Genomic DNA, 13,504 nt, shown 5'->3' with positions numbered 1-13,504 from the left:
AAGAAATTATGCATTGCATACCAAAAAATAAGCTTCTTTGGGTGAAATTAAAACAAATACTGAATGCAGTAATTTTGTATTTAAATATGCAGTACAATTAACCCTGTATCGATGGATATGCTGCCAAATTTTACTATTATTTTTAATCTATATATTATATGATCTGGATATGCTCTTGGCAGGCTTTGTGAACTTCATCCTCACAAAAAAAAATGTTTTCTTGAAAATATACATTTACGCCGAATATTCACATTTATATACACATCCAAATATTAAAAATATTTAAACACACATTAAAAAGTAAAAAAAAAAAAAAGTGACTAGGCTATAGGCTTCTTACATATGCCTATACTGGTGTCCTTTGGTGTGATTTAATAAATGAACAGTGTTTGTCTTACAATCTGAAAGCATAAACTTTCAAGATGCTTCCTAGAATCAGATTTGTCATTTCTTCCCGTCCCTTGTCTCTGCAGCCTTCTCTTTTCTTCCTCCTTTATCACCAGCTTAGCTCACAGGCTGCATTTCTTTTCAAATCTCTTTTCTTCAACGCCTTCTTTCCTCTGTCTTTCTAGTTCAGCTCTGTGTGGCCTGCTCAAAAGGGGTGATCTCTGGCATGCTGTGACTCCGTCCCTTCCTGGCGCGCAGGGCGGTTGACACCTGTTCGGCTGCTTCCTCCTCCTCATCAGACCATGTGTTTTCCTCTTGCAGGTTGTTGCGGGAACCACCAAAGCTTCCCTTGCCGCGGTTCAAGGTGCGAAACTTTGACCGAAAAGTGACAAAGGAAAGGCTCTTGCTGCGCTGTTTTTCCCAACGGTTCATCCGATTCTGGGTTTCTGCATCTCCCTGAAGGTCATCTAGGCAGTTTTGTAGGACACCCCGAAACAATTTGGGGACCTCGGGCACCTCCGGCTCAAACTCTGACACTAGTTTCCGGAACCTTTGCAACAAAATATCAAAATCATTTGAGAGGTTTTGCTTGACTAAAACTAAACTAAAACCATAAAAAAAACATGTTAGGCTACTTAAAAAAAAAAAAAAAAACAACAACAACTCATTCAATTTCAGCTAGTTAAAAAGAAAAAAATTCTCAATTTTCGAGCTTTATAATGGCAGCGAAGGGGTCCATTGAGTTTGAAGCTCAAAAAAGCACATCTATCCATAATAAACGTATCCACACGGTTCCAGCGGGTTAATAAAGGCCTTCTGAAGCGAATCGATGGGTTTAGAAAAATATCCATATTTAAAACTTTATAAAGTAAAATATCTTGCCTCTGCCAGACTACCTTCCATGTTCAACATATGAAGAAAGTGAAACACCTCTCACAGTTCAAAACGCTTATGCTACATCCTACATGTCACTCCAGTTACGCTTTATCATAAGTTACGGAAGGTAGTCTGGCAGAAGCTAGATATTTTTTTTATAAAGTTTTAAATATGGATATTTTCTAAACTAATCGATTCCCTTCAGAAGGCCTTTATTAAACCGCTGGAACCATGTGGAGTATGCTTATGATGGATGGATGCACTTTTTTGAGCTTCAAACTCAAGAGCCTCGTCACTGCCAATATAAAGCTTGGATGAGTCAGGATATTTATTAATATTAACTAATTGATCTGAAAGAAGAATGTCATATAGGATGGCTTGAGGATGAGTAAATCATGGGGTCATTTTTATTTTAAAGTGAACTAATCTTTTAAATATATACATGCATGTGTGTGTATTTATATATAAATAATAATTATACTTATTTATTTTAGATGCTATTAATCGCAATTTGACAGCACTAATATAGACATTTAAAAACTGTTAAAATGTCTAAAATAAAATGTCTTTGGATAAAAGCGTCTGCTAAATGATTAAATGTAAAATGAACTAAAATGAAAATATAAAAATAAAAACTAATTCAAAGTATTAATAAAAAATGAATAGTATCTCAGTAACACATGGCAATGTAAATCTACATGGTTAATCTACCTGACAATGACCGGCCCACACTGTTGAGGTGGGATCTGGGCACAAAGCTCCTGCAGTTCCAGAACCTCTCCTGGCGTGAGCTCGTAAGGGGCGCGAGGCTGAGGGTCGGCCAGCCAGCTGTAGTCTGCCGAGGAGGAGCTGCGGCGCCTGCGGGTCGCTGCTGCCTTCTCCAGCCGGATGCGCTCAGTCCGTTTCACCATGGCACCCAGCTCAAGCATCAAAGTGTTGGTCACCAGCTCTTCTGAAGTGCGCTGTCCAGGAACCTTCGGCTCCATGGAAAACACTACTGACCAGGGAAACATCTGTGAGAGCGAAAAACATTAAAGGTTTGAGATATGAAGTTTGGTTGTAATATTGAGGACTTTTTGCCTCTATCTATCTATCTATCTATCTATCTATCTATCTATCTATCTATCTATCTATCTATCTATCTATCTATCTATCTATCTATCTATCTATCTATCTATCCATCCATCCATCCATCCATCCATCCATCCATCCATCCATCCATCCATCCATCCATCCATCCATCCATCCATCCATCCATCCATCCATCCATCCATCTGAAATATTTTCCATCCATCCATCCATCCATCCATCCATCCATCTGAAATATTTTCCATCCATCCATCCATCCATCCATCCATCCATCCATCCATCCATCCATCCATCCATCCATCCATCCATCCATATTTTAAAGACACTGCCCAGCCCCCCAAAATTGGCTGTTTTTATATTTAGGCAAATGCAATCTATGATTGGATCTTTATTGCAGTGATTATGATGTTTTTTTAGCATGTTTCTAGATGTAGACTAAGATTTGGAAATAAGGAAATAAATGTATCCAATTAATAGTTTAAATATGCAAACGTGCAAAACGGTGCAAATAGAATAAAACCGTATTTGCTCTGAATAGAGTATATGCCTATATTTGATGCAAATTGTATATTATTATTTATTCATCAAAAACACTCATGTTATATAAAAAGGATATTACCTTTCAGATAATGTGAGTTTTCCAATGTTGACAAAATATTCCTGTTTTGATGTCAAATGTCTCCAAATTGGACCTAAAGTGCAATAAAAGCAGAGCCAAAATATTAAAATCCAGGGTTTGGTTTCCAATCTGAGCACACCAGATGAGACAGCTCTCCTTTGCGATGTTTTAGACACTGTAAATGTGTGTGTATGTAATCCCATATAAATATGTAAGCTGGTATTTAGTCATCTGATTAGCTCACTGACACGCACCTTGCATACGGTGTGACCTCCTGCTCATCCTGAGCTGACTGCACAACATGTGTGCACTGAATGCATTGGGAAAAAAAAAAAATATATATATATATTACAAATAATGCAAATAACATTGCATGTATTGAGTATTATAAATGAATTCCTAATGGATTAATTTGTGATTCAAAAAGTAACGTTTAAGTTTCATGCCAAGTAAAGCAATGAAAGTTAGCAGCTTGTTTATTTGTAATGATTTGTAAAAAGTAGAGCTATATAAAAGCTTACAATGACCATTAGCTCTATTGTTAAGATAACATCAGTTACTCAGAGGTACTTAAGGAGTTAGGTAACCCGCTTTACATGCACACGCTGTCTTAATCATTGCGTAGCTATACCCAGCAGTCTGTGTCCGATCGGACCGAAAGATGGAGAGAGAACTGTGCTGTGAGGTTTTCCACTCTATTCAGCACTTCAGAGATTTAATCTGCGCTCCTACAGACTTCTCAGAAACAAGGGCCACGGCAATAAGCATAATCTGATTACATACTGTTTATGCTGGTGGATTAGACAAGTGAAAGTGACCAGTCGGGCTATATAATGCAGGACTGATATACAAGCGGCATCCTGCTTCTGTTTGTTAATTTCTGCATACATTTATGCTGTTGTGTTTTGTCCTTCAAAGCACTGATTTAAAGGGATAGGTCACCCATCAAAATAACAATGTTGTTCCAAATCTCTCTGTGTTTCTTTCTTCTGCTCAACACAAAATAAGATATTTTGAAGAATTTTGGTAAGCATACGACAGCCTCCATTGACTTTCATAGTAGGAAAAATGTTTTCCTGTGAAAGTCAATGGGGTCCATCAACTGGTTACCAACATTCTTCAAAATATCTTATTTTGTGTTCAGCAGAAGAAAGAAATGCACACAGATTTGGAACAATATGAGGGTGAGTAAATGGTGACAAACTTTTCCTTTTTGACCCAAGACAAGATGTGAAGAATATATAGACCAAGAGTCCGAGGTGTAATTAATAAAAGAAAAAAGTAATGAGGAATAGTTAGCAGTTTCATCAGTAGAAACCAGCATCAAGTCTCACAAGGAGTTCGTAGGCCGCGTTCTCCCTCTGCCTTCCCATGCAATTTCTCAACACCATTATACTCTTTTCAAGGTCTAGCTACGTCATTACTGCAGGCTGAATGATTCTGATTGGCTAAGAGAAAATAGATCATCATAGTAAATTTCCACACCTTGTCAGTTAATCAGATGCACTTCTCCATAAATCACTTGTTGACGCTTTCACCCTGGAATTAGGCACGTATTCTCACGTTTTAAGAGACCTTCCACGTCTGGAGCAGGTGCCAGCTCCAGAACAACACGCCGGTTGTACCTCTAACACCGATCTGTAATACAGAACCCTAGCGTACAGACACAGACACTGGCTTCTCTGAGGTGGTGGAGCTCCAGCTCTGACCAGAGACTTTCCCAAAACATACTGATAACATGTGCTATCTCTCAGAAAGAGGTACGGAAAATATTCAGTTTCTCGATAAAAGGAAATAATATGAAATAAAAGACAAATAATTATTTAATCTCTGGAAGCCGGGCTACGTGAGTAAGCACCGTTACTCCACTCCTGGCATGGGCCAAACTCTCAGTCAGAGGCCAAATACAAACTTAAGAAAACATATATGAAGAAACAATAAACAATCAGTGTTTCTATTGATTAAGTATCATAACTGGAAAGAATAATTAAAAATCATTATAATAATATGGAAGGTTAAATACTGATTAAGGCTTTTATTATAAATTGAATTAAGAAATATAAAATATTTTAAGATATATAAAATATATATGCAGAGTGCCATGGATATTAATGGTTCTTCATGGAAACAAATGCATTAGAGATAAAAATATTTTTAAGAATATTTTTTATGCTACAGGTCACTATTGTGTTCCCACTCATTTTGAACAAAAATTCTGTTGATTGAGCATAATGATAATTTTCAATTCACAAATGTCCTTTTTAGAAAATTTGAAAATCTTACATTTATGCATTTAGCAGACGCTTTTATCCAAATCCTTACATTGCATTCAAGGTACACATTTTACATTATTGTCAATTCTTGCTTTCCCTGGGAATCGAACCCATGACTTTGGCGTTGCTAGCACCACGCTCTACTGGTTGAACTACAGGAAAGCCGATTTCCTGAAAATCTTATCGAAAATTACTTTTCCAGCTCTGAAATCACACTTTTTTTTTCTTTTTCTTTTTTTACTGATGCATGACATTTTATTTATCATTGCTCCAATTCCTGGTTAATTCCTGATTCTATCTAGTGTCCAATATTTGTTTTTCCTTCTTTGAAATTGTAAATAATGTAAAATAACACTATGTAAAATTGGAATAAAATGCTTAAAGATTTTGTGTACTCAAGTAATTTGTAAGCAACTTAACATTTTAATTCTTAATATTATTTAATGTATATATTTTTGCAAAGTTCAGGGTTAAATCAATTTATTAAAAAAGAAGAAGAAAGAGCCGAAGACTTTATCACTGACCTGTGGGTGCCACTGCACTTCTGGTTACCTCTTTAAGGCCCCGCCTCTTTTGAAACGTCACGGATCCCCACGCCTCGCGTCAAATCAAGTTCGGCAGTTTTTGACGCGCACAAGATACAGCGACCGCGTGCGCTCAGTTCTGACTGTTTAAAATAACGACAATCAGTTAACGATAAGCGGTCAAACGCCTCAGATGCACCAGATATACATATCGGTTATATTTTATTAACAGACACGTAAACGACATTTACGACATCAGGATCGCGGCGTTTTTAAGAGATCAACATATCAGAAGTCTTGGTAAGTAATGCCACATTGTTTTATTTCACTGTAGCATTTCGTTTTATCTGACAGGATTTTGGTCTGCATTTGTTTCCCCAAATAAATATGCATTTTTTTATATCACTCGCAGTAGGATAGAGATTCTAGTTTAATAAAAACCCGCCAGCGAATGTATTAATCCTACTAAAGCGAAGGCTTTTCTCATGAATATTAATGAACAGCCTTTCTCACAGCCTGCATTGACGAAGTGTAATTGATATTCATGACCCAAAACTTGCCGTAGTAGGATTCATAACTTTGCTGAGGTTTGTATTCGTAAATATATAGACATAAGACAAGACTTGTTGAACGTGTATAAGTTAATCATCCTGGTAGCCAACATGGTCATCAGCCCACCCCGGCGTCATCTGTGTCTGAAGGCTCCAGCTTTGATGCTTTGTAATGGAAATTAAAGGTGCATGGTGAGATCCGACCAGGATGTTCACTGTTTCACAGTTCTTATAGATTTAGAGGCCGGATTTTCCTCATTCCTGTCATTCAGCAATCCAGTTCTTAATACTGGTGACTGAGAAGAGAAACTAAATACATGAGGCTGAGTGTTATTATAAATAGACGCTTTCACTTTATGTGTGTGTGTGTGTGTGTGTGTGTGTCTGTCTGTCTGTCTGTCTGTCTGTCTGTCTGTCTGTGTCTGTGGGACTGTCCATTTCAGTGGCCAAACCTTTGATAGTTCCCTTTAAGGAATAATTCACCACAAAAATATATAATATTCGGTCTTTATTTACTTATCCTCGTGTCGTCCCAAATGCATATATTTGTATTTTTTTGCCGACAACACTTTTTGTTATAATGAAAGTGTATGTGGTTTTAAAAAACAAACAAAAGTATGATTAAAAGGATATTTTACACACAAAAAATCCTGTCATTTACTCAGCCTCATGTTGTTCCAAACCTGCATGAATTTCTTTCTTCTGCTGAACACAAAAATATGATATTTTGAAAATTGTTGATGTTATCCCATCAACTTACATGGTATTTTCCTATGCTATGGAAGTCAATAGGATCCATCTAAAAAGGTAGATTACCTTTTTTATCTTCAGTGGTGGAAACGAGCATTCATAGTACACCTTATGGAAATTTTGTGTGTAAAACCACAATAACTCATTATGCATTAAAATTCTTCATGTCTGCCCTAGATAGAGAAGTAACTATGTCCACTCTGTGAAAAAATTGTTGTTTTGAATCAATCCATTTCTTTGAATTGGCTGATCCAGTTCACAAAAGGCAGTCTAATGATTCATTCATGAATCGGACCAATCCTGTTTTTGAGTTTAACTGACAGTCTCCATTCTTTGTAGTTGCATGAATAAAGACAAGCAGTACAATTGTGATTACATCTTCTTTTTTTTGTCTTACAAAGAAAATAAGCCATCATACAGGTTTGGAACAACATGATGTAAGGTAAATGATGACAAAGTTGTCTGTTTTGGGTTTTACTTTGTGTTTTGGCAGCAGAAGTCCCTTAAGAATGTTTCCATGAAAACTCTGACAAACACACACACCCATACGATCGCTGAGATTTTATTTTTATATTAAGATGCAAAATATATTTGTTAATTTTTCCTTTTTTCTCATTAGTGAATGTTTTAAGTATGTGAACTGATATTTCTGGTCTGAAACAAGTACAGACAGCTGAGTGTATCTCCCCTAAGGCGGCACACAGGATCCTTGTGAACGACAACTCAAGCCAGACCTTTCTATATCTCTCCCGTTGCACCGCTGGAAGATGATCAGTCAAGCTCTCTGAAACACCAGTCTGTAAGCATCTGCAGCGATGAGCTGGGCCGGAGACGACTGGACCGTGGGTCTGACGGGTCACGTCCTGCAGAAGGTGAAGCAGCTTCAGGCTCTGAATGAGAAGCTGAACAAGGAAAAACAGCAGAGGCAACTGCAGCTGGACAACTCAGAAGCAGCTCTGCACAAACAGAAGCAAAAGGTGAGCAATGGCGCTTTCAGTAAGAGATATGTACATGTGCATTTTAACCCTGTAAAGCCTGACATATGAAATCATTTGATTTAATAAAATTTTTACTAAACTTTTAGATATATTTGCATATGTGTTTGTTGTTGAGCGTCATGTTTGATGCTTCAGACTTTTTTGGTCTTATAAAATATGACATAGTAGACAATCGAGCTCTGACTCGAGAAGGGAAAAACACCCTAGTTTTATTGGAAAAATATGCAATTTGGTTATATGGCCAAAAAGTAAGATGAAATTCTGATCGCTTGTAATGTAAGACAGTTAGACATTTATAACAGTTGGCCTATAGCAGACTACTTGCATATAATGCATTTAAATATGTCTTGGTGAGATTTATTAAATGCTAAGTTTTATGATCAAAGCTCTGTAGTTTTTATTGTGAGAGAGTTTTATTGTTTATCTCAAAGGCCTGATAATGATTTTTCTAAAAATGATATATCAATTAAACTTAAGTTGCTTCATTCCAGTAAGTGTTCATCTTTAATGGGAGCATATCTGTATGAATTTTACTGAACACAAAAGAAGATATTCTGAAGAATATTGGTAGCCAGACAGATTTGGCCTCATCACTTCCCCATACATTTCCTGACATTCTTCAAAAAAAATCATATTTTGTGTTCAGCAGAAGAAAGAAACTCATACAGATTTGGAAAAATATGAGGGTTAGGTATTGAGTAAATTATGATGACAATTTAAATTTTTGAATGAGCATCCCTTTAATGTTATTTTAATTTTTTTAACCAGTGTTGTTAACTAATAGAGCTGTATCTGAGGTCGACCAATAAAGGATTTTACCCATAACCAGGTTGGGCTATGCTGACAGACTGATTACAATATCCTATAATAGTTTTTAAAGGAACATGCTAACTTTTTGGGAGTTTAATGCGCATTTATGTGATTTAAACATATCTTTGAATATCTAATAAACATTTAATTCCACAAACCTTGCAGGCTTAGTCGAATCAAGCTGTCAGATGTTCTGAAGTGCGCATTTGTAGCCTTTATGATCGTGCGTGACTATCTATCTGGCACGTTTCAGTTAATGCCTTTGCAAGCTTAACTTTCATAGAAATTAATTTGAGAAGTTAAAAGACTTACATTGCTTACCATAGCTCCGTTTAAATGAGGGCCTGTAGCTGCGAGCTGAGCTCTGAGTGTGATCTCCATCCCCCATGCGTGGGTTCAAAACATGGAAAGGGCTCCCCCTGCTGGCTGTAGTGTTTAGCCTTTGGCCAAACATTCCTCCTATGATGCAAATATCGTCAATTTTTCCAAAGGAATTTTTCCAGAAATAAAATGCATAAATCTCTTGTCTCAGGGGGGTATGAGGGGGGGAAAGCGCAATCATTTAAATATACTCCAGGGTTTCTACTGATACAAAGCCATATGCTAATCGCTGAAGTAACCCTTTAATTAATTATTAAATTAATTATTAATATGAATTATTTATTAAATTATTTTGGCATCAGCCAAAAAAAATCTCAAATTTGGGAAGATCACGATTCAGATCATAGTTTGGGAATGTTGTTGATCGTGATATAAAATTTAGTGAAGATTGCCCACCCCTACATTTTTAAACCGCTTGAGGTACTAATGTTAGCATCCGCTCAGCCTTGGCGGCAAACATATTGCTGTTCTTATTAATAATTATATGAAAACATGTACTGTATTTCATTGTTTAAAATCTGCATCTGAAGTGTCCCGCTCTGTGAAGCACGGAGCATCACGTGTCAAAACAAACACCACCAGGCGTCACCAGATGGATTTCATTTGACCTCTAGAGGTTGCTCGCGTGCTGTATAATGACTGCGCATCCTATTGTTCCAGCGATCTGTTATCGGTGCCGATAAATCAGCAAAAAGGGATCAAACGGTCGACCTCTAAACTGTGTTAAGTTTTACCAAAAGTTTACTAACGGATAACAATAAAATGTGTTCTTCGGTTTACTTTGTAAAAATCAATAAAGACTTAACAGCAAAATACTGTACCACAACATTTTGGTGGACTTTTTACAGTTATCATTAAAGGTCTTTTACCTGCAATAAAGTATAAACGATCAATCAGTCAGAGGGCATGTAGAAATTGCAATGGGCTTTATAGGGTTAAATGAGGCACTTAAGCTATGTCGAAATAACTGCCTGAAAGGACAGCAAGTGGAAAGTTGGCTGAGAGTTACAGCACAGCTGTAGCACAAACAGTTCGGGATGTGTTATGTAGCGTTGTCTTCTCTGTCAGCATGAGGAGGTGCGTGTGGAGCTGGCTGCGGTTCAGAGGGAGCTGGGAGGAGCTCGAGAGGCAGCACAGGCGGAGGTGCGGACCAGAGAGCGTTTGTCTCACGACCTGCAGGTCAAAACGGGTCAAGTGCACTCACTGGAGGGACAACTCGAATCTGCCAAAAAGATGACACAAAACCTCACACAGGAGATCAAACGGTGAGACACGCACACATGAACATTCCTGTCATTTTACATACCAAATCGAACATGGTCATGTATTGATTAGCAATTGAAATGTAATTTTATTTATTACACTTGTGCCTATACTTTTCGATTCTTGCATCACTACTGTTAACATGAGAGAATGATCCAAATTAGTGTTGCACGAATGGTTTTGAACTAAGGGCCCCTTTAACCTAAACTGTTTGTGGACGCCACAATAAGTCAGTGTGTTCCACTTATTTAAAAAAAAAAGAAAAAAAAGAAAAAAGATCCCAGTGATGTACTTCACATCTCACTCACCTAAAGAGAGATCCGATAATCAAAGAAGTCTCTGTTACTATGGAAATGGGAATATCATGCACTCTTGGGTGAATCAGTCACTGCACATTCATTTATTGCAGTATCCATCTGTGTCAGGAAGTGGGTCATGTGACATTCAAGTCCTGGACTCTCATTGGCTGTTGTTGTGCATTTGCATAAAATATAACTAAATTGTGCTTCATCACCCACTCTCATTAAACATTAATGACTTCTGGTTGCTTTGTCTCTTCACATAACTGTCAATATGAATGTCCCTAAAAGATTTCCTCTATTATTATTAATATTAAGTTACTGGTTGCCATTTTCTAAAGAGATATTTAAATTCATTTGTTGTTTAAACCTTATTTTGTTTTTAAGCCGTTAAAAACATAATCAAATTCATATCCAAATTATGTCCTATGTTAACTAAAACTATTAAAAAAAATATATCTTTGAAATGAAGCTGGAAAAAAAAGGTAAAACTTTTAAAATTACCCTTTTTGCTAAAAGTGAGATGAAAGCTAAATATAAAAATAAAATAAAAAAGAATAAAAATTACAAAAAAAAATCTAATTCAAACTCTGAACAGATACTGTGTATGTGTGCGTGTGCGTCTGAACAATACAAATACAGAGCATTCAATGTGCTTTACTGTTGTTTAATAACATACCAGTTGTTAAAAAAAACAAAAACTTTCAGTTAACAAAAACTCCATAAAACTGTTTTAAAAATGGCAAGCTGTGAAAAGGATGTGGTCTAGGACCATTTATACAGTGTGTGCCATTGTAAAGACTGTAAATCTATCACTCAAAGCCTCATATTCATCTGCGTTAAATTCGATACGGTGTCCAACCTGACTAAGGTTGTGTATAATGATATCTTGAGGTAACTGATAGTCAGCCATAAGGGTGTGTATTAACGTTAAACCTGGAGAAGTGATTTCTGGACAACTAGAAGCACCAAAAAGAATTTAAGTCTGTTTTTTGTTTTAAATGTGTTTGTCCCATTTCTCAGTTGCCTATATTGACCTATAACAAATGCCTTCTCTTTTTCTTTCACTGCATGTAGGCTTGAGGCGGAGCTGGAAAAGCTGCAGAAGGGAAATGTCACTGGGGAATCAGTGTTGTTTTCCACACCTTGTTGGAGCCCAAGCTCCCCCTGGGACAACAGAGGTACCATCCCTCACGCTCTGCCCTTTTGTTTTTCTGTGGCCCTTCTTTTTTTATTCACTGTCTATTCACAGTGTCCCTTTAAAGATTACAAAAATATATCCCCTCATAAAGTAGGCGAAAGAGTGTTTTCTTTTTTTGAAGGTCCCTAAGGACTGATTGCGTAGTAAAATGTGTGATTACATTTTGACTTTGTACTCAGGCTCTGTGTGTATTGTATGCTTATGTCCATGTGGGATGCATCTAGAACGACCTATTTATCATCGTTCTTTTGCTGTCATTTAACTCTGCAGGTGGTTTCAGAGCAGAGAGTGAAGGCAAAACACAGCATGCCAGAGTAAGTCAGATGCACAAACAACCTCTTAACAAGAAATAATTTATGAATATACTTCCTGACTCATTTGTTTGTGCTCTGTCCATTGTAGCAGCAGCTGCAGTTTGGAGATGTCCCCAAGCCCTCAGTGGGCGGGGCTTCTTCCCCGTTTCCACAGCAACCACATAAATCCCCACCCCTTCGGCGCAACGTTCGCCAATCAGAAGCGTCCACCCCCTCCTCTGTGTTTCCATGGGAACGTGGTGATTTGTGGTCCACTCCCAAAGGACGACCAGCTTCCTCGGTTTCTTCCAGTGACGTCATAATCAAAAACAACGACTCTGGGATGGAGGAGGCCTTGAGGAACGAGATAGATGGTGAGCTTCTCCACACGCCATTGGGCTTTCAGAAGTTTTGCACTGAAAACCTCAATTTACATTTTCAGGCGTCCTGGAGTAAAACCAACCCCCAGTCTTTACTGCTCTTTACTTGCTTAAAAACTAAAAGAGTAAGATCTCTCTTTCCTGGGTGGTTTGAATCCAGGACATTTGCCTGTCTGCTCTGTAATAAATGAAAGCAGTCCGAAGTCACTGTTTATGGTGTGTTGGCATGGCAGCCAGTGAGAGTAAGTTGATTGACCTTGTCAGTGGCATGAACAGATTTGTGTAGTATTTACATGTTATAGAGGGTGGAGTTTTTTTTTAAACAGCAGTCTTAGGTTCAAACTGTGCTGGAAATAAATTGGATGCATACCTGCATTTGCCCTGAGAATGTGTTTATATAAAATTAAGGTAGTTTAAGGAAATTAAGTATAGTTTTATTTATTTAGTGCAGCTGTGTTTGCCCATAAACTGAGTGATGAGTATCATGTTTGGTCATAAAATGTCAGGTCTATTTACATAAGCAGTCTGATTAATACTGAATGCTATTGTCAGGTTTCTAAAGCTATTCCACACCCAAAACTTAACCCATCACAGAACCCTTTTATTTAAATTTATCATTCTGTAGTTTTCATTTTTGCCAGTAACGGTGGCAAATTGTGTTTTTGCCAATGTATAATATGAGCACATACACTACTGTTAGTGTAGAGTTGGTCAAAATTTTACATAAAAATATTTTATGTTCACCAATGCTGCATTTTATTTGATCACAAGTACAGTAAAACATTTAAAATTAAAAGTAACTGTTTTCCA

At 37.2% G+C, this 13,504-nt stretch overlaps 2 protein-coding genes across 4 annotated transcripts in view; one reads left to right on the top strand and one right to left on the bottom strand.

Annotated features, from left to right (window-relative positions):
- Nucleotides 1-19: 19 nt before the first annotated feature.
- zgc:162144 (RD3 domain-containing protein) lies at nucleotides 20-5,791 on the bottom strand. Its single transcript, XM_067457033.1, has 6 exons — nucleotides 5,769-5,791; nucleotides 4,457-4,609; nucleotides 3,226-3,281; nucleotides 2,972-3,044; nucleotides 1,975-2,276; nucleotides 20-937 (listed from the first exon to the last, which is right to left on the bottom strand). The coding sequence occupies exons 5-6, from the start codon at nucleotides 2,274-2,276 to the stop codon at nucleotides 574-576; spliced, it is 666 nt and encodes a 221-aa protein (XP_067313134.1). The 5' UTR covers nucleotides 2,972-3,044; nucleotides 3,226-3,281; nucleotides 4,457-4,609; nucleotides 5,769-5,791; the 3' UTR covers nucleotides 20-573.
- A 58-nt stretch (nucleotides 5,792-5,849) lies between these two features.
- The window catches only part of si:dkeyp-115e12.6 (centromere protein F), a 29,468-nt gene continuing 21,813 nt past the window's right edge, over nucleotides 5,850-13,504 (top strand). The window contains exons 1-6 of one of the 3 annotated variants that reach the window (XM_067457021.1): nucleotides 5,850-6,068; nucleotides 7,837-8,046; nucleotides 10,327-10,523; nucleotides 11,898-12,001; nucleotides 12,292-12,335; nucleotides 12,424-12,688. In XM_067457021.1, coding sequence (XP_067313122.1) covers nucleotides 7,885-8,046; nucleotides 10,327-10,523; nucleotides 11,898-12,001; nucleotides 12,292-12,335; nucleotides 12,424-12,688 — 772 coding nt within the window. In that variant the 5' untranslated portion in view covers nucleotides 5,850-6,068; nucleotides 7,837-7,884. Of the gene's footprint in view, nucleotides 6,069-7,762; nucleotides 8,047-10,326; nucleotides 10,524-11,897; nucleotides 12,002-12,291; nucleotides 12,336-12,423; nucleotides 12,689-13,504 lie in introns of all 3 variants that reach the window. The other 2 variants (XM_067457023.1, XM_067457020.1) reach the window with 2 other exon arrangements.

Source organism: Pseudorasbora parva, chromosome 11 (assembly GCF_024679245.1).
Source record: "Pseudorasbora parva isolate DD20220531a chromosome 11, ASM2467924v1, whole genome shotgun sequence".
Lineage (NCBI taxonomy): Eukaryota > Metazoa > Chordata > Actinopteri > Cypriniformes > Gobionidae > Pseudorasbora > Pseudorasbora parva.
The sequence above is the reverse complement of the archived record's forward strand: the minus strand, read 5'-3'. Positions and strand labels throughout refer to the sequence as shown.